We start from the raw sequence: 22,143 nt of genomic DNA on the forward strand, positions 1-22,143 counted from the left end.
AGGCAGCTCTGCCTCTGTATCTATTATTGTTCAAAAGTTTATAATGGTCTCTACTGTCCATGAATGAGTGAGATCATGTGGTATTTTTCCTTCATTGACTGGCTTATTTCACTTAGCATAATGCTCTCCAGTTCCATCCATGACGTTGCAAATGGTAAGAGTTCCTTCCTTTTTAGAGCAGCATAGTATTCCATCGTGTAGATGTACCAGAGTTTTCTAATCCATTCATCTACTGATGGGCACTTAGGCTGTTTCCAGATCTTAGCTATGGTGAATTGTGCTGCTATGAACATAGGGGTGCATATATCCTTTCTGATTGGTGTTTCTGGTTTCTTGGGATATATTCCTAGAAGTGGGATCACAGGGTCAAATGGGAGTTCCATTTTCAGTTTTTTAAGGAAACTCCATACTGTCTTCCATAGTGGCTGCACCAGTCTGCATTCCCACCAGCAGTGCACAAGTGTTCCTTTTTCTCCACATCCTCTCCAGCACTTGTCGTTTGTTGATTTGTTGATGATAGCCAGTCTGACAGGTGTGAGATGGTACCTCATTGCTGTTTTGATTTGCATCTCTCCGATGATTAGTGACTTTGAGCATGTTTTCATATGTCTCTTGGCTTTCTGGATGTCCTCTTTTGAAAGGTGTCTATTTAGGTCCTTTGCCCATTTTTTGATTGGAACGTTTATCTTCCTTTTGTTAAGTTGTATGAGTTCCCTATAAATTTTGGAGATTAGGCCCTTATCAGATATGACATTGGCAAATATGTTTTCCCACACAGTGGGTTTTCTCGTTGTTTTGTTGATGGTTTCTTTTGCTGTACAGAAGCTTTTTATTTTGATGTAGTCGCATTTATTTATTTTCTCCTTAGTTTCCATTGCCCTAGGAGTTCTACCGGTAAAGATATTGCTGCAACATAAGTCTGATATTTTGCTGCGTATGGATTCTTCTAAGACAGGGGTCCTCAAAGTTTTTAAACAGGGGGCCAGTTCACTGTCCCTCAGACCGTTGGAGGGCCGGACTATAGTTTAAAAAAAAAACACTATGAACAAATTCCTATGCACACTGCACATATCTTATTTTGAAGTAAAAAAACAAAACGGGAACAAATACAATATTTGTATTTGCATGTGGCCCACGGGCCGTAGTTTGAGGACCCCTGTTCTAAGATGTTAATGGTTTCCCATCTTATGTTTAAGTCCTTTCCCATTTTGAGCTTATTTTTGTGTATGGTGTAAGTTGGTGGTCTACTTTCATTTTTTTTTTTTTTTTGCATGTGTCTGTCCAATTTTCCCAGCACCATTTATTGAAGAGACTGTATTTTTTTTAAAATATATTTTATTGATTTTTTACAGAGAGGAAGGGAGAGAGATAGAGAGTTAGAAACATCGATGAGAGAGAAACATCGATCAGCTGCCTCCTGCACACTCCCCACTGGGGATGTGCCCGCAACCCAGGTACATGCCCTTGACCGGAATTGAACCCGAGACCTTTCAGTCCGCAAGCCGACGCTCTATCCACTGAGCCAAACCGGTTTCGGCGAAGAGACTGTCTTGATTCCATTGTATGCTCTTGCCTCCTTTGTCAAATATTAATTGAGCATAATGGCTTGGGTCGATTCCTGGGTTCTCTGTTCTGTTCCATTGGTTTGTATGGCTGCCTCTTACATGCCCCCCACTGGGGATCGAGCCCACAACCCAGGCATGTTCCCTGACCGGAAATCGAACTATGACCTCCTGGTTCATACGTTGACACTCAACCACTGAGCCACACTCGTTGGGCATCAGCTTCCATTTCTTAATCTCTAAAGACAGGGATTCCCTACTTATGATTAGAGAGATAGCAGGCATTTAATAAAAACACCTAGGTACAAGCAGAGAAGTGTGGATATACGGTCAGGAATTCTATAAAGAACAGCAGTTAGACCTCAACTACAAGTACTGAAAACTGCTCCATTGAAGTGCACACAACAGTGGGAGTTTTAAGGTATATTTTCCATATATTATTACACTTTCAGCCATAATAGTAACTTTAAGGTTTCTCACTAGTTATCTTGGAGCATATTTCAAGTCCCACATTGGTCTTGACAGCAAGTAGCCTCACAGGGCAGCCTGCCCTGCTCCCTCCCCAGGTTGTGCTCAGGAAATGGGATGTAATCTTTCTTCTAATTTCTGAGTTATGAAGAGAGAGCCATGTTCCCCAAGTGACGAATTAATAAAGCTAAAAACATGAAAAGTCTTGCGCTGCAATCAAAACACTTACCCAAAGCTAGCCCTGTCCATATTTGACAGTATGAAAAAATCCCTGCATGGAATGCCATGCATGTAAAGTGATTATCATTCACAATATTTTCCCACAGCCAAACCAACTTTCAAGGGTTATCTAGAGGAAAGAATGAGGGAGACACTTGGGAAGAAATAAGTAGCATTCTTGACCCCCTTGTTTAGACCATGAGGAGCTGCTGCTCTGAGGTGCCCACAGGAAACACAAAAACCCTCCTCTCCCCTCCCAAGTTCCTCACAGCCAACACCCCAGCCCCAAAAGATCTGGAGGAATCCTCTCCTGCCTTTCCCCTCATCCAGCAGGTTCCTGCCTAGTCTTGCCCTAACCTCCTTTACTCTCAGTAAAAGGAAGGGGTGGGTTGGCAATCTTAATCCTCTCAATTTTGGGGCAGTTTTCTTATTCAGCTCCTGAAAGATCAAGGATAAGGCCACCTTGCATTGGGGCCAAGCCAGCTTACTACACCTGTCTTCTCCAGCTTCTCACAACCTGGGTCTTTGTGCAATGAGACAGATATTAAGCCTCCTCCTTCAGGCCAAAGCTCAGTGTCCCTTCTCCCAGGTCCACAATAAAAGAGGCAGGAGGCAGCTAAGTCCTCTCACTGCACCTACTTCCAATATAGCAAAGTAGAAATTTCTGTCTAGCTGACAGAATGGCCTACAGTGGGCTAAGGGAATGGGGAAGGGCAAAGATCCAGACAAGGAGAAGGCAGAGGCCAAAATGAATGGCATGGGGTACCAGGAAGAGGCTCTCCCCATATGCCAGCCCCCCTGCACTCCCTTGTGTCCCTCCTTCCCGTGGAAGGGTTGTAGAGCATGAAGGTTACAAAGGACCTGAATCAAGTGCTATCTTTACCACTTACTGCCTGTGGAGTCTTCAGCAAGGTCATTAATATCTCATCTGTAAGCACATCTTCCACTCAGTCCTCAGCAAATGTTAACACCAAGTTCATGCTATGTGCCAGACACTGCTTAGGTGCTGGGGACACCAGTAAATAAAACAACCCCAACTACCTGGAGGTGGGGAGATTACAATGATGGGGGTACGGGGGAGAATGAGAGGAACAAGGTAAGAATAAATAACAGATAATAGTACCCACCTCTCAGAGTCATTCTGGGTATGAACCGGACCATTATGGATAAAGTACAGGGCACAGGATCTAGTAAATGGTAAGGGGTTGGCACACAGCACTTACCATTAGCAGTGATCGCTGGCAAAGAGGAAAGAAGATCCATGCTGGCCTTGGAGTCCCCAGGTGTTCTAGGGCTTGCTCGGGGCAATGCGTAGAGTCGAGAGGGAAAACCCAGGACCCTTGGAGGGGTAAGAGTCCCACCCATCACCTACCAACTTATGTGGCACAACAGGTAGGTAGTTATTCATTTAAACTTGTAAACAAAGGAAGAAAATGTAAAAAGCCCAGGACAAGTCCATGTAAGGTATTAGTAAATAGCAGGAAGAGACCCTATTAAGTAAAGGCTTGTGTAAACTTTCTCAGTAAGTGTGAAAGATGTAAGGCTAACAGGCATTGTCCAGGAAGGCCATCAGAACCTCATCCTGGTCCAAGCACACACTTTGCAAATGCTAACACAAGCGAGCACATCATTCCTTCCACCCTCACTTACAACATTTATCATTAGACAGAAGGAACAGACAGTAGCTGCCTCCTCGGCCAAAACAACAGGAACAGCCACTCAAGAGTCCAAGATGCATTCCTTCACACAATGTGCAATCTGATGCTGGCTAATACCCAGGGCTTCTGAGCGATAGGAAGCTCTCCCCAGGCAACAGGGACTGACACAGCAACTCCTAAACAACCCAACTCCTAAAAGGTGAAAGTCACCAGCTTCAAAGAAGCTTTTGATTTCTCCCACTGCTCCTCCCCACCCCCGTGTTCAAACAGATATACTGGGCAACAAGTCTCTGAATATTGACTTTCAAATGAAAATAAACATAACCATGGAGGTTTAGAGTCAGCAGATATGAATCCCAGGGTGCCTGTGTCACTGGGCCAGTAGTAGGAGGGCCGAGAGCTACAAGACAAAAACAACCATGGAATGCTTTCCATAGCACTAAGTCCTGAATGCTGGGGTCCATGGACTTTTACCCATGGAGTTCTGCCCCAGGTATTCCTTATTTTTATTAATATAAGCTCCCTGACATATTCCCTCATATGTGTTTTATTATATCTCTTACAAAAGGAGGCCTCTATGACGTGTTCTGCATCACATGTGGTAGCTGATGTTCTTAATAAATAATGGCCACCCACCACCAAAGCAAAAAGTGAAAACACTTTGGGGAAAATAACTAGAGGCTAGTATTTTAATTGCTAAAGTATTTAATATTTTCAAAGCACTAGATATGCATGCCATGGCTACTTTTAAATGGACTTATGTTTTTAACGGAATGATAACATCAAAAAATTATTTCTTTAGTTGGTATTTTATATTCCATTTATTGTACTCCATACAATATAAATGTTTATATTAGACATTTGCTTATTTTGACTTTGGGCATTAATTTAACAGCCTACAACTTCTAAAGCAAAGGGACAATTACATTTCTATCTATGAAAAGATAGGTTTAGATATAGATGAATAGATAGGTAGACAGATATTTATGTTTCTGTTTCTATCTATAGTACATATAATAAATATTATGTCAATTCTCCATTTTTTATTATATCATCCCATCTTTCCAAAGAGCTGTGCAGTGTCCTTTTAAACAGAGATTTGAGCTTCTACTTTCTTTAAGCTTAAGAGAAAGTATGGTCACTAATTCAGTTTTACAGTGATTTTAGAAACCAAATTAAGAATGTCAATGTTGGACAATGACATGTTTGTTGTTACAAATTTGGATAATGAAGTATCTTTTTTCACTTATCAATTTAATAAACATTTTAAAGATCTATATACCAAATACTAGCAGGCTTAGAATCAAATTGTCTTCATAGGTTGCCATAGGGATTTACAATGTCACCTAGTAATACATCACCAAGAGGCTGATAATTTTAATTCCAATTTTAATGAACCTTCCATTGAAAAGGTAACTCAAAATATGATATAAAGCAGTGATTCTCAATCTTCCTAATGCTGCAACCCTTTAGTACAGTTCCTCATGTTGTGGTGACCCCCAACCATAAAATTATTTTCATTGCTACTTCATAACTGTAATTTTGCTACTGTTATGAATCGTAATGTAAATATCTGATATGCAGGGTGTATTTTCATTGTTACAAATTGAACATAATTAAAGCATAGTGATTAATCACAAAAACAATATGTAATTATATGTGTGTTTTCCAATGGTCTTAGGCGACCCCTGTGAAAGGGTCATTCGACCCGCAAAGGGGTCGCAACCCACAGGTTGAGAACCACTTATATAGAGGGACTTATCAACCAAGTTTCATTTTTAATAGCAAAGATCATTGTTTTCTAAATGATACTTGATTTTCATTGACTGCATTCCACTGGCTCAGGAATCTCTGCAGAGAAAGAGCATGGCAGCTGGATGTAGACAAATGAATTCATTTAGAGCTATAGAATATGGTGCCTTCTGATACCAATATCTGATTCTTTTGTTATAAAGCTTATAAAGGGATATCACCAAGATAATAAAATAGGAAGCCCCAGACCTTAATCCCCAACAGAGACAAAAACTTAACAATATACAGTCCAAAAAGCCTTTATGACAAATCCAGAAACCAGCGAGGAATTCACAATAACCCCAGGTGAGTAAGTACCCCGGGTGAACACAAAGCCAAGAACAAGTACCCCGAAATGAGTAAGAAAAGCTACTGTATTTCATCTGCAATAGCCCTTCCCCTAAGCCAGTAAAGCTCAGTTAATCAGGAAAACACATCCAACTCATGGCTTCTCCCCTAGGAGAGAAAGAGAAAAATAGAATTCATATCCAATATCCCAGCTTTTGGGGGACTGCCTAAGGAACTGGTTCCTGTCTTACCTGACTCAGCATTGATGAGGAACTGGCATATTTTGAATGCTTAGGGACTACTGAGAATAAAAGGAGTTCAGCAGCTTACTTGGTGTCAGAGAACCTGCAGTACTAACAGACACCCACTAGATGAACAAGAGATGACAGTCTCCTGAAAATGAAATCAACAAACCTCTCTAACTGTGAAATTACATGCATAGGACCAGGGAAGACACGTCCCCATAAAAGGACCAATACTACCAATAACAACCCTAAGAATCACTACCTAGGCTGATCAGAGAAAGTTTTCCCCTATCTGAAGCCAGTCCATAAGGACTGGGAGAGGAGTCTGGTTTTATTTTTAATGCACAAATAACAATCAAAAATAGCAAGGCACATAAAAAAACAAGGAGACATGGACCAATTAAAGAAATAAAATTAATTTCCAGAAATTGGCCCTTAAAGAAATGAAAAGCTATGAATTCAAAATTATCATCTCAGTAAGCTCAATGTGATATAAGAAAACACAGACAACTGAACAAAATCAGGGAAACAATGCATGAACAAAATGAGAATATCAATGAAGAGACAGAAACAAATTCAGGAGCTGATGAATACAATAACTGAATTGAAAAATTCACTAGAGAGGATCAACAGGCTTGACCAAGCAGGAGAAAAAGTCAGCAAACTTGAAGACAAGTCATTTGAAATTATTAAGTCAGAGGAATAAAAAGAAAAAAGAACAAATAAAAGTAAAGAAAGTTAAAGGAATTATGGGACACCATATGTGAATCAATATATGCATTATGGAATATTTTAGAAGGAGAAGAGAGAATGGGACAAAAAGCTTATGTAAAGAAGGAGTGACCAGAAACTTCATAAATCTGGTAATGTACATTCAAATTCAAGAAGCTTAAAAGACTACAACTAGCATTAACCCAAAGAGGCCTACACACATTATAATCAAACTGTCAAAAGTCAAAGACAAAGGAAGAACTTGAAAGCAGCGAGAGAAAAGTACCGATCATGTGAAAGGGAGCTTCTATAAGATCAAGAACAGATTTCTCGCCGAAACCGGTTTGGCTCAGTGGATAGAGCGTCGGCCTGCGGACTGAAGGGTCCCGGGTTCGATTCCGGTCAAGGGCATGTACCTGGGTTGCGGGCATATCCCCAGTGGGAGATGTGCAGGAGGCAGCTAATCAATGTTTCTCTCTCATCGATGTTTCTAACTCTCTATCTCTCTCCCTTCCTCTCTGTGAAGAATCAATAAAATATATTTAAAAAAAAAAAAAAAAGAACAGATTTCTCAGCATACCGGCTAGAAAACAGAGGGAAGAAATATTCAAAGTGCTAAAAGAAAAAGCTGCCAACCAAAAATACTATAACTGGAAAAGCTATCCTATAAAAATGGAGAAATAAAGAACTTTCCAGATAAACAAAAGCTGAGGGACTTCATCACCAATTGACCTCCCTTACAAGAACTGCTAAAGAAAGTCCTTCAAGTTGAAATGCCAGATAGCAACTGGAATGCATATAAAAATATATAGCTTTCTGGTAAAGGTAAATATACAAATTCAGAAACCTATTACTGCAACTGGGGGTGCCTACATCATTTTTAATTCTGGTGTACAATTTATAAGATGAAAGCATAAAATATAATTATAACTGCTCATATAATTTGGGACATTGATAACATAAAGGGAAGTGTACAGGAATAAAGTTGTTCTATGCAGTTAAAGTAAGTTGTTGCTATAGTTTTTGTTTTTCTTTTTTTATTAAAGAGTTTTTTAAATTGACTTTTAGAGAGAGAGGAAGGGTAAGGGAAAGAGAAAGAGAAACATCGACATGAGAACATAACATTGATCAGTTGCCTCCTGCACACCCCTATTTTGGGGGTCCAGCCTACAACCCAGGCATGTGCCCTGACCAGGAATCAAACCAGCAACTGCCAGGTGCATGGGGCGATGCCCAACCAACTGAGTCACACCAGCCAGGGCAAAGTTGTTGCACTTTAAAATAGATTTCTATAAGATATTTTATGTAATCCCACAAAGCAAATACCTATAAAGAAGATGCATATAAGAAAATAAGAAAAAAAAATCAAAGCATGTCACTACAAAAACAAAAAAATCAATGAAACACAGATGAAGACAGCAAGGAAGAACAGAAACAAATAACTTTAAGTCATACAGAAAATAACAAATTGGCATACAACTAAAGCAGAAGAAATGTAGTGCATTAAATGCTTACATTAGAAAATATAGGTTTCAGACCAGTTATCTAAGGTTATATCTTAACTAGAAAGAGAAGTATAAATTAAATCCACTGTAAGCAGAAGGAAAGAAATAAGGCTAACAACAGATATCAGTAAAATATAAAGAAAAAATAAAACTCTACTCACAAATACAACTGTCTACACAGAAAATCCTGAAGAATCTACAAAAGAGCTACTAGAACTAATGAGTAAGTTTAGCAAGGTAACATGATATAAGATCATTATACAAAAATTAACTATATTACTACATACTAGCAATGAATAATTGGAAGTTGAAAAATTGTTAGTTAAAGTACCATGTCTATTTATGTATAAATCTAACAAAACATGTGTAAGACCTATTTGCTGAAAACCACAAAACACAATGAGACAGATTTTTTTAAAGACTAAATAAGTGTAGAGATGCACTGTGTTCATGGATTGGAAAATTCAATTTTGTCAAGATGTCAATTCTCTTCCAAGTTGGTGTATATATTTATACAATCCTATGATCTCTGCAGGATTATTGTTTTTTAGAAATTGACAAGCTAATTCTAAAATGTAAAGCAAAGTGACTAAGACTAGCCAAAATAATTTGAAAAAGAACAAATTTGAAGAATTCACACTGGCAAAGTGTCACATACCTATACATCAGTGGAATAGAACAGAGTTCAGAAATAATCTCTCATATATATAGTCAACTGACTTTTAAACAAAGTTCAAAGGCAATTCAATAGAAAAATGATAGTCTTTTCCAAAAATTGACATAAAAACAACTGAATGACCTTTTACCCTGTACTAAAAGCAATTCAAAATTGATCATAGATATACATGTAAAATATAAAACAAAGAAAGCCCCTAGAAAAATCTTTGTGACCTTAGGTTAAATAAAGATTCCAAAGACAGAACAGAAAAAAGCATAATCCAAATGGACTCTATGAAAATTAAAAACTGCTGCTTTTCAAAAGTCACTATCAAGAAAACAAAAATAGGACGGAAGATGGCTGCCGACGGGAAGGCAGACTGCAAGATAGTGTGAGAAGGAGAGAACGAAAGGAGAGCATGTGGACATACGGGGAGTGTATATTTGTGCGTGAAGGACAGCTATACTCCAAGGGACTGTTGGGGACTGCCGAACTGGGCTCCCCTGACCAGGAAACATCCACTGCTGCTGAAATCTCTCCCGGAGAGATCAGCTCTGCCGCGGAAACCGTGCCATCTTGAAGGGGAGAGTGGCTATTATTGGAAAACTATACATCTTGGGAATCTACAACAACACCACCCAGGGAACAGCTGCGAACCCAGAAACACCGGATCTCTAGCAGCGTGAATACGCAGACTTGGATGAGCTCTGCACTCCTCACGGAAAGGTCAGATTTCGGCTACAAAAAGGTTGGAGAGAGCTACAAAACCAGACAGCCAGAGAAGAGAGATCCTGGGGAGACAAAGAAACAGCCCACATATGAAAGAAAAGGAGGCATCACCAGAAAAGGAAGTAAACAAAATGGAGGCAAGCAACCTTTCAGAGAAAGAATTCAGAGAAATGGTCATAAGGTCGCTGAAAAGAATGGAAGACAAATTCAACAATATGTGTAAAAACCAAGAGGAAATGAGGAAGAACCAAGAAGAAATGAAAAATGACATTGCTGCTATAAGGAACTCAAAAGAAAGCATCAACATTAGACTAGAAGAAGCAGAGGACCGCATCAGTGAGCTAGAAGACAAGGTAGGAAAAAATACCCAAGCAGAGCAGCATCTAGAAAAAAAAAACTTAAAAAACAGGAGGAGAGCCTATGGGAACTTTGAGACAACATGACATGAAACAACATCCGCATAATAGGGGTGCCAGAAAGAGAGGAAACTGAGCAAGGAATAGCAAACCTGTTTGAAGAAATAATGACAGAAAACTTCCCTGCTATAGGGAAGAAAAAACTCACACAAATCCAAGAAGCTCACAGAGTCCCAAACAAAATGAACTCCAAAAGACCGATGCCAAGGCACATTATAATTAAGTTGGCAAACACCAACGACAAAGTAAGAATCTTAAAAGCGGCCAGAGAGAGACAGAAAGTTACCTACAAAGGATCCCCCATCAGACTGGCAACTGATTTCTCAACAGAAACACATCAGGCAAGAATGGAATGGAATGAAATATACAAAGTCATGCAAAGCAAGGGTCTGAATCCAAGAATACTGTACCTAGCAAGGCTATCAATCAAAATTGAGGGTGAAACAGGAGCTTCATGGACAAAAAAGGACTAAGGGAGTTTATTATCACCAAACCAGCAAAGCAAGAAATGCTAAAAGGGTCTGCTGTAAAAAGAAGAAATAGGAAACGAAGAAGGAACACAGGCGTAAAGAATAAAAATGGCGACAAATAAGTACTTATCAATAATAACTTTAAATGTAAATGGATTAAATGCCCCAATCAAAAGACATAGGGTAGCTGAGTGGATAAGAAAACATGACCCACATATCTGCTGTCTACAGGAAACCCACCTCAGAAAAAAGGACTCACACAGACTGATGGTGAAGGGATGGGAAAAGGTTTTTCAGGTGAATGGAAATTAAAAAAAAATGCTGGGGTAGCGATACTTACATCTGACAAATTAGATCTCAAAGTGAAGGACATAACAAGAGATAAGGAAGGCCACTTCATAATAATAAAGGGAGCAATCCAACAAGAAGAAATGACTCTGGTAAACATATGTGCACCCAATACAGGAGCAACCAAATACATAAAAAAACTTCTGGAGGATATCAAGGGAGAGATTGACAGCAATACAGTCATAGTAGGGGACTTTAATACCCCACTATCACCATTGGACAAATCCTCTAAACAAAAACTCAGCAAAGAAACATCAATCCTAAATGACTCACTAAATCAGATGGAATTAATTGACATCTTCAGAACATTTCACCCCAAAGCAACAGAATATACATTCTTCTCAAGTGCACATGGGTCATTTTCAAAGATAGACCATATATTGGGTCACATGCAAAGTCTCTTCAATTCAACAAGATAGAAATCATATCAAGCATCTTCTCAGATCACAATGGCATAAAACTGGAAATCAACTACAATTAAAAAAAAAAATCAAACACCTGGAGGCTAAATAGCATGCTATTAAACAATGACTGGGTTACCAGAGAGATCAAAGAAGAAATAAAAAGCATCATGGCAACAAATGACAATGAAAATACAACAATCCAAAATCTATGGGACACAGTGAAAGCAGTCTTGAGAAGGAAATTCATAGCTCTACAAGCCTACCACAAAAAAACAAGAAACAATGGTAACAAATTACCTACCCTACAACTCAAAGAGTTAGAAAGAGAGCAACAAGAAAAGCCCAGTGTAAGCAGAAGTAAGGGAATAATAAAGATAAGAGCAGAGATAAACGAAATAGAGACTAAAAAACAATACAAATGACCAACAAAACCAAGAGCTGGTTTTGGAAAGCTAGTGGTGGAAAAAATAAACAAGATTGATGAACCTCTAGCCAGGCTCACCAAAAAGCAAAGAGAGAGGACTCAAATAAACAAAATCAGAAATGAAAGAGGTGAAATAACAATCGATCCCACAGAAATACAAACAATTATGAAAAAATACTATGAACAACTCTATTCCAACAAAAAGGACAACCTAGACAAAATAGACATATTCTTAGAAGAAAACAAAAATATTGGGAGAAAATGTTTACAAAACACATAACTGATAAATGGTTTTTGTCCAGAATATATACATAAGGAAACTCAAAATTCAATAAGAAACACAACCACCCAATTTTTTTTAATAAGCAAAAGTTTTAAACAGACACTACACCAACGAAGATTATATGAATGGCAAAAAAAGGGGAAAATATATCAGTGTCATTATTGAAATGCAACTGAAAGCCACAATAAGATGCCGATAAGTATATATGAGAATGAGGGGAAAAAACCACCCTAATAATACCAGTATGCACAACAACTGACACTCTCATACATTGCAAACGAGAATGCAAATGCTAGAGCCACTTTGGAAAACAGTGGCTCTAATTTCTTACAAAGATAAACATATGCTTATTATATGCTGAGCAATTCCACTCCTAGGCATTTACCCAAAAGAAATAAAAATAAATGTTCATTTATAAATATGTGAACACAAATGTTTACACCAGCTTTATTCATAATTGCTAAAAATTGGGAACAACCCAAATGTTCTTCAACTGGTGAATGGATAAGACAAACTGTGGAATACTCCTCATTAAAAAAGAAACAAATTACTGATAACCACAACATATATGCACCTAAAATTCATTTTACTCTGTGAAAGAAGTCAAACTCAAAGACTGCATATGGCATAATTCCATATTAGGTAACATTACAAAAAAGGAAAAACTATGGGGACAAAAACAGACTGGGAGTAGTCAGGGCCTGGGGAAGCAGGAGAGGACATTAATTGCAAGGGGGACTGAGGGCACACAGAGGATAATGGGAATGTTGTAAAGCTTGAAAGGGATCACGGTGGTGCCTGGATTGTATGTATTTGTCAAAACACTTAGAACTAAACACTAAAATTGGTGAATTTTATTGTATGTAAATTATACCTTAGCAAATTTGATTTTAGAATTTTTTTTAAACACATAAAACAGGAAAACTGAAATTCAATTTTCAATGCACACTCCTATATATTCTCAAGGCTGGCATCCCACATGCCCTTTGCTACTACATCCCTCAACTCCACCCATACCTACATCCTACCAAAAGGATTACTCTGAGCCTCAGTGAACCAAAACAAAATTCCACAAAACTCCCATCCTTCAAGGAAATATAAAGACTAAAATGTAAAGTCTAGCCCTAGCCAGTTGCTCAGCCTTGGCCTGCGGACTGAAGGGTCACAGCTTTGATTACAGTCGAGGGCACATACCTACCTCGGTTGCAGGCTCTATCCGGGCCTGTACAGGAGGCAACCAATGTGTCTCTCTCACACCAATGTTTCTCTTTCTGTGTCTCTTCCTCTCCCTTCCACTCTCTCTAAAACAAACAAAAAAATAAATGAAAAATATCCTCAGGTGAGGATTAAAAATAAATAAATAAATAAATAAATAAATAAATAAATAAATAAATAAATAAATAAATAAATAAAACGTAAAATCTAAAAACATTAGTATTCCCATGAACCAGGAGGTCAAAATTCCCAGTCAGGGCATATGCCTAGGTTGTGGGCTGGATCCTCAATGGGGGTGTGTGCAGGAGGTAGCCAATCAATAATTCTCTCTCATCGTTGATGTTTTGATCTCTCTCTCTCCCCCTCTCCCTTCCTCTCTGAAATAAAAATAATAATAAATAAATAAATATTAATAAACACTGTTTCTTGTAATTACTAACAGAGTCTGAAAGTCCTTATCAAAATGACTAGCATTTTCAAAATTTTAAAGATAAAGTGCAAATGCAAATTCTGATAATCTGCATGGATAATATAATTTTTACTCCTAGAGTTCAGCTATTGTCTTGATTTTTGTGTTAGGAAATTCCAGTTAAACTTCATAATTCTATAACTCATTCCAAGGTTCCTACGAGCTACCTCAGTCTCAAGTCTTAAATTCCAGAGATTAGATAAAACCTTTGTACCATAGCTAATGAGCCTTAATGCTCTTTAAGAGTCAATGCTTTAGAAAGGCTTTTCAGGATAAAGTTATTTTTTCCAGAATAGTAGCTTTTCTTGCCAGGCAAGATTTGATCTCTAAATTGCACTAAGTTCTAGCAATTCAGGTTTCATTCTTGCACACTCCCACCGTTCAGCACAGAATTAGGAAACTCTGACCCATGCTCCTGCCCACTGGGGTTTGGGTAGAAAAAAAATCCACCATAGAGATTTACACTCACATTTCTGGGACTTTCACCCTTGGGGACACAGCAACATCTATAATTGGGTTGTTTGTCATTAGAGAACAGTGGCAACAATGTGGTTTTATTCACTTGTTAACTCGCAAGCTCTGCCTCCTGCTTTTGAACAATTCCCTAAAGTAATGATACTTTTATTTGCCTTTAAAAAATATGTCCATAGAGCCTATATTAATTTATAAATCGTAAAAAGGAGTTCCAAGAGTTGACAAGAAGGTACAGCTACGAAGAAGTCTCTGGACACTAAGATGAGGAAGCTTAACAAGGCCTGGTGAGTAGATGCAAGACAGGTGACCATGGCCTTTTGATCCTTCAGCTTTAATATCATTCTTAGGTTAAACATCACATGATATACATAACGATTGTTTTTTATCTAAAAATTATACTTCTTCTATCTGACAAAGTCTTGGGCAAATCATGCTATAAGAAATATTTTAAGTTTTATTTATTTTTTTAAAATATATTTTATTGATTTTTTTACAGAGAGGAAGGGAGAGGGATAGAGAGTTAGAAACATCGATGAGAGAGAAACATCGATCAGCTGCCTCCTGCACACTCCCCTACTGGGAATGTGCTCGCAACCAAGGTACATGCCCTTGACCAGAATCGAACCTGGGACCCTTGAGTCTGCAGGCCGGTGCTCTATCCACTGAGCCAAACCGGTTAGGGCAGAAATATTCTAAGTTTTAAATAAAAACCTTGATACAAAATACTACTTAAACAGTAAAATGTCAACTATGTTAGAGAAAAACAGAAAATAAATAGAAGCAATGGAAAGAAGTACGAACACACAAAACTATTAAAACATTTTTTGAATAGTGGACCTAATCAGTATTTTCCTAAACTTTATTTTTCGTTAAAATGTATTTTTAACATTCCTGAATTGTTAGAAACCTAATAAAATTTAACAAACACATGCTATAGCATTAAGCAGGCTTTGATTTGGGAATTTTATTTGCTTATTTGTTTGGTAAGCAAGGTGACATTAATATGCATTAGTCGCAAAATTTGGAAAATCAAATTTGCTGCATGTCATATAAAGAAATGTGTAAACATGCCCAAGAAAATCAGTCAAGGCATCAGACAAAAATGAAATCTCAATTTTTTTTCCCTTACCCATTTTTTATTCTGATTATTTTCACTCTCCTTTTAAACTCCTTCCCTGATATCTCAACATAATAAGGACCATATATGACAAACCTACAACCAACATCATACTCAATGGGCAAAAACTAAAACCATTTCATCTAAGAACAGGAACAAGACCGGGATGTCTGCTTTCCCATGTCTTATCATAGTGATCAGACAAGAAGAAGAAATAAAAAGCATCCAAATTGGAAAGGAGGAAGTAAAACTGTCATTATTCGCAGATGACATGATATTGTACATAGAAAACCCTAAAGATTCCACCAAAAAACTACTAGATTTAATAAATGAATTTGGCAATGTAGCAGGATACAAAATTAACACCCAGAAATCAATGGCTTTTTTATACACCAATAATGAATTCTCAGAAAAAGAAACTAAACAATCTCATTTACCATTACAACAAAAAATTAAGATACCTATGAATAAACCAAGGAGGTAAAAGACTAGTACTCCAAAAACTACAGGACATCAAAGAAAGAGATAGAGGAAGATATAATCAAGTAGAAGAATATACCATGTTCATGGATTGGTAAAATCAACATCATACTACCCAAAGCAATCTATAGATTCAATGCAATTCCTATTAAAATACCGATGCCATATTTCACAGACCTAGAACAATTACTCCAAAAATTTATATGGAACCAACAAAGACCCTAAATAGCCACAGCACTCTTAAGAAAGAAGAATAAAGTTGGAGGAATCACAATACCAGAGTTCAAGTTATACCAGAATGCCACTGTAATCAAAACAGCCTGGTACTGGTGCAAGAAAGGCATATAGATGAATAGAATAGAACAGAGAACCAAGAAATCGACCCAAGCCATTATGCTCAATTATTTGATAAAGGAGGCAAGAGCATACAATGAAGTCAAGATAGTCTCTTCAATAAATAGTATTAGGAAAATTGGACAGATACATTTAAAAAAATGAAACTAGCCCACCAACTTACACCATACACAAGAATAAACTCAAAATGGATAAAAGACCTAAATGTAAGTCATGAAACCATAAGAATCCTAGAAGAAACCATGCTACAGATACATCTCCTAGGGCAAAGGAAACTAAGGAGAAAATAAACAAAGGGGACTACGTAAAAATAAAAAGCTTCTGCACAGCAAAAGAAATCATCAGCAAAATGACAAGAAAGCCCACTGTATGGGAGAACATAGTTGCCAAAGATACATCCAATATGGTGTTAATTTCCAAAATACATACAGAACTCATACAACTTAACAAAAGGATGACAAACAATCCAGTTAAAAAAAGGGCAAAGGACCTACATAGACACTTCTCAAAGCAGACATACAGAAGGGCAAGAGACATATGAAAAAATCCTCAAAGTCACTGATCATCAGAGAGATGGAAATTAAAATGACAATGAGGTATCACCTCACACCTATCATAATGGCTACCATCAACAAATCAACAAATGACAAGTGCTGGTGAGGATGTGGAGAAAAGGGAACCCTAGCACACTGCTGGTGGGAATGCAGACTGGTGCAGCCATTATAAAAAGCAGTAAGGAGTTTCATGAAAAAATTAAACATGGAACTGCCATTTGATCCAGTGATCCCAATTCTAGGAATATATCCTAAGAAATCACAAACACCAATCAGAAAGAATGTATGCACCCCTATGTTCATAGCAGCACAATTTACAATAGCTAAGATTTGGAAACAGCCTAAGTGCCCATCAGTAGACGAGTGGATAAAAAAGCTGTGGTACATTTATACCATGGAATACTATGCAGCTGTAAAAAAAAAAGAAGGATCTCTTACCGTTTGAGACAGCATGGAGGGGCCTGGAGAATATATGCTAAGTGAAATAAGTCAGTCAAGTTTCACATGATCTCACTCATATGTGGAATCTAACGAACAAAATAAACTGATGAACAAAAAATAGATCCAGAGACACAGAAGCATAGAATAGATTGGGGCATCTCAGAGGGAAAGTGGGGAAAGGTGGGAAGTAATCAACCAAAGAACTGGTATGCATATTTGCATCACCCATGGACACAGACAATAGGGTGGTGAAAGCCTAGGACGGGGAATAGGGGCAGGTTAGAATGGGCTAATGGGGGGAAATAGGGGACATATGTAATACTTTCAACAATAAAGATTTAATTTAAAATTAAAATTTAAAAACTAATTCCTCATTTCTTGAAGAGAACACTTAAATACTGCTGTTATATGGCAAGCACTTTACATATATTAACTTATAACATCTCAGTAACTCTTCAGGTTGGCACTTAGTATTCCCCAGCAGGCTAGCTACACTTAACCTCTAGCCTTTCCTCACCTTATCAGCTGCCATTCTACTCACGTACTGGACCACACCCACAGGTACCTCAAGTCCTCTCCTCACCGCTCTCTGAGACACTGTCCCCACCTCTGTCCTGGCCTCAACCCCAAAAATCCACTGTCAAAGGCCAAGGTGGGCTCCAACACCACCTTCATTAACCCTTCCCAATCCTCATGGTCCAAACTGCTTCCTTCCCATTATTCTTTGTGGTACTAGAAGTACAAACCATTTCTTTTGTTCTTTCACAAAGTTAAAAATATAATTTCAAAAAAATTTTAAACAATTTATGAAGAACACAATCTCTTACAGGAATTAAACCTAGTACAGCTTACATCATCTTTCTCTAGTATCCTCTCCCTACACTGCCTGACTCAAGAATTGTGCACAATAGATCCTGCTCAACAAGTAAATGCCATGTAAATACATCCATTTAATCCATACAACACAGACTGGCCTTGAAGAGCAGTTTTCAGTACCTACTACACATAGAGCAACATACATTATCCCATATCATTTGTTTATTGCCAAAGTTGTACACAAATGGCTACATTATAAGATAGTTTATTTTATAAATTTATTAAGCATTTTCTATGTGCCAAGTACTGTGCTAAGCACTTTACATGCATAAGTTGGAATATTTCCTTAAAACTTTTCCATAAAAGTACCAGCTTTATATTCAAGTCATTTTAAAGTTATATTGTGGAGGTTCTCCATTTTTTGAAAAATAATATACTGTTTGGGGAAGAAGCATTAACCTAAACTAATTCAACATGGTAGTGTAGAAACCATCTGACAGAATCTAGTTTTTAAAATCAGACCAGAAAACAAAGAAATTTAACATCAGTGTATTAATGACTCCTGGGACATGACTTTACTATTTCTTGGGCTGCAAAATTTGTAAGTAAGCTTTATAAAGATCACTTTTTAAAAAAAGGAACACAGCAAGTTGTTACGTTGTGGGACCACAAATCTCAAGCATACTACCGCAGGGAGAAAAAAACACCTATAGGTCTGAAAATTCGTAGTTGAGTGAAAATAAAACTTCCAGTGCCATCATCATATATGGATTTTTTAAAGCATCTCAGAGGAAAGCAAAGATGTGCTCTGGAAAACATGTTCACATGTTTATATTTCATATCACATACATGGGTAATTATAGTATTTATTTCCACCATGTAAATATTACATATCAAATGGACCCCAAAAAGGATTGTTTTAAACTTCTCATTGGAAAAACAGAACCTTGCCTTACATAGGGGTCCCCTTAGACATTGTGGTTCCTTCACAATCACCCAGTGCATGGGGTATGATGCCCATTTCACAGGTGAGGAAGTGGGCTCATTAAGAAACTTGCCAAAGTCACACAGCTGTTCAGTACAAAGTTGCCTGACTTAAAGTGTGTGTTCTCAACCACTGCCTCCATGCAGGCAGCTCCCACATGTCTGTGTTTGGGGAGGATTGTGGACATAAATTGTGTCTCCTCCTCCAGCAACATCAGCATAAAAAGCACACACTTCCTTAAGCATGTGTGAAGAGCCTCTGTGCTGACCATGCTAGAAAGCTTCCATGCTCTCTCTAGAAGCAAATCCTTGTACAGGCCTGCCACCACCTCAGTAAGGGTGAAACAGGTGGCATGTGAAGGCTAATTAAAGAAGCATCTATCTGATCCCTCTTCAATGCTACACAACTTTCACCACATAAAATAGAGATGAAAATAATAGAAAAAGGTAAAGAATTGAAAAATAGGCCCCTGCTTATGTTCTGACTGATACACACTTGTTAAATGAACCAGAGAAATTTTAGAGCCACAAAGTCGAGATTCTAAGATTTCGTGTATTTGACCTGAATCTCAAGGCAGCAGCTGACCATAAAACACGTGTGCTCAAACTGCTGGGTTTGTTCCCAAATTCTCAGCTATGTTATATACCTAAAACGAATACAATATAATATTGAATGTAAACTGTAATTGAAAAAAATTATTTTAAAAAATGGAATATACTCTCTCATTCAATAGAAAGATAAAACTGTCCAGAAAATCTATTTTTGCTCAAAATCCTAACACCTCTGAAAGATCATCATCCCAGTAGTTTAAAGCCCGTAAGATGTTCTGATGATAACATTTCCTATCACAAAAATCATAATTTTGCCCTGGCCAGTATGGGAGGATGGCTAGAGCATCTGTCTGCGCACCCAAGGGTCGTGGGTTCGATTCCCAGTCAAGGACTTATACCTGGGTTGCAGGTTCAATCCACAGCCCCAGTCAGGGTATGTGTGGGAGGCAACCAATACCTCTCTCTCTCTCTCTCTCTCTCTCTCTCTCTCTCTCTCTCTCTCTCTCTCTCTCTCTCTCCTCCTTCCCCACCTCCCGCCCTTCCACTTTCTCTAAAATCTCAATGGAAAAAGTATCCTTGGATGAAGATTAACAACAACAAAAAAGTCATCATAATTCTGACCTTCATGTTACAAGAGGTCCACACTTTTTTTTAATTCTCACACAAGGATATGGTATTTTAATTAATTTGATAAAGAGAGAAATGCAGAGATAGAAAAACAATCCATCAGCTGACTCCCAGGGATCAAACTGGCAACTTAGGTCTGTGCCCTGACTGGGAATCTAACCCATAACCTTTTGGTGTATGGGATGACACTCCAACCAGCTGAGCCATCCCACCAGGACAAGAGGTCCATACTTGTAACTGCCTTGTATCCTCCCCTGTTCCTCCAAGGAGGTAGGAAGCCCTTATGGAATTGAGCACAGGCCCTTAACTCACCTGAATGTGTATGGCGCCCTCTACTGCTTCTTGAATATTTGAGCAACCAGTGATGAGGAACAGCTGCTGTTCTGCACTCAGTGAACCTTTCAGAGAACTTGACTGCTCCAGCAACTTCATGTCTTTCCTTAAAAAAAAGGAAAGTGTATTCACTGTGAGTATTCAAAAACAAATTTTAAAACAAAAAGGTCAACATCCCTCATCAGTAGGGAAATACCAATCAAAACCACAAGGATAGGTCACTTCACACCCATTAGTATGGCTACTAACAAAAGAAGAGAAAATAAACCAAGCGTTAGTGAGGATGTGGACAAATTGGAACCAGGTGCACTATTGGTAGGAATGTAAAACATGTGGCAAGCAGTTTGGTGGTTATTCAAAAAGTTAAAAATACAGCTAGCACATGATCCAGCATTCCATTTCTTGGTACATAACCAAAAAAATTGAAAGCAGGGACTCAACAGATATTTGTGCACTCATGTTCATAAAGGCACTGTTTGCAATAGTAAAAAGTTAGAAACAAGGCCCTGGACGGGTAGCTCAGTTGGTTAGAGGATTGTCCCCATATGCCAAGGTTATGGGTTTGATTCCTGGTCAGGACACATACAAGAAGCAACCAGTGAATGTATAAATAAGTGGAACAACAAATCAATGTCTCTCTTTTTCTTTCTTTCTCTCTCTCTCTCTCCCCCCTCTCCTCACCCCCACCCTTTCCTCTCTCTAAAAATTAATTTTAAAAAGATAGAAACAACCCAAATATCCATAGACAGATGAATAAATAAACTAAGTGTGGTGCATCCATACAATGGAACATTATTGAACTTTCAAAAGGAAGGAAATCCTGTCACATGCCACAACATGGATGAACCTCTAGGATATTATGTTAAATGAAATAAGCCAGTCACAAAAAGACAAATACTGTATTATTCCACTTATTTGAGGTCCCATAGAGACACAAAGTAGAAGGGTAGTTGCTAGTGCTGGGGGGGGGGAGAATTATTGTTTAATGGGTAGAGTTTCAGTTTTGCAAGATGAAAAGAGTTATGGAGATGCACAATAATATGAATGTATTTAATATCACTGTACTGCACACTTAAAATTATTATGCTAGTAAATTTCCAGTATTTTACAATTAAAAATTTTTTTCAGGAAGGATGAAACAAGGCTGACAGGAGGTGAAACTGGAAAGCAGGAGTTCTTCATCCTTACCCTCAGTCCCTGGGGAGAAGGTTTGAAAGAAGGTATGTTCTTATCAGGACCATCTGTCTTCCTGGTGTAGGAACTGTGCTCAGAAGGGCCCTGTGCTGGATATAATGCTCTGCTGTCAGCACCATAAAACTCTTAATAAATATTGAGCCAAAGGCCCACATTTGCACTTGGCCTCACAAATTATGTAGTCAGTCCTGCTGAAAATTCATGATGGGTTAAATAAACAAGGTAGAGTGCATACACAAACAGACACAGACACAAGCGCACACACACAGTTGCTTAAGGAGCACCATTCATGCTTTCCAAAGAATCTTGGGAATTTTTCTGGCAGTGAGTCAAATAATTTTTACATGATTTCAT

At 38.1% G+C, this 22,143-nt stretch overlaps 1 protein-coding gene across 2 annotated transcripts in view; it reads right to left on the reverse strand.

Annotated features, from left to right (window-relative positions):
* CRYL1 (crystallin lambda 1) overlaps nucleotides 1–22,143 on the reverse strand; it is a 164,589-nt gene that overhangs the window by 92,166 nt on the left and 50,280 nt on the right. For both annotated transcript variants that reach the window (XM_059684182.1, XM_059684183.1), the window contains one exon: nucleotides 20,575–20,701. In XM_059684182.1, the coding sequence (XP_059540165.1) occupies nucleotides 20,575–20,701 (127 nt within the window). The remainder of the gene's footprint in view (nucleotides 1–20,574; nucleotides 20,702–22,143) is intronic.

The sequence above is a fragment of the Myotis daubentonii genome, chromosome 2 (genome assembly GCF_963259705.1).
Source record: "Myotis daubentonii chromosome 2, mMyoDau2.1, whole genome shotgun sequence".
In the NCBI taxonomy this organism is placed as follows: domain Eukaryota; kingdom Metazoa; phylum Chordata; class Mammalia; order Chiroptera; family Vespertilionidae; genus Myotis; species Myotis daubentonii.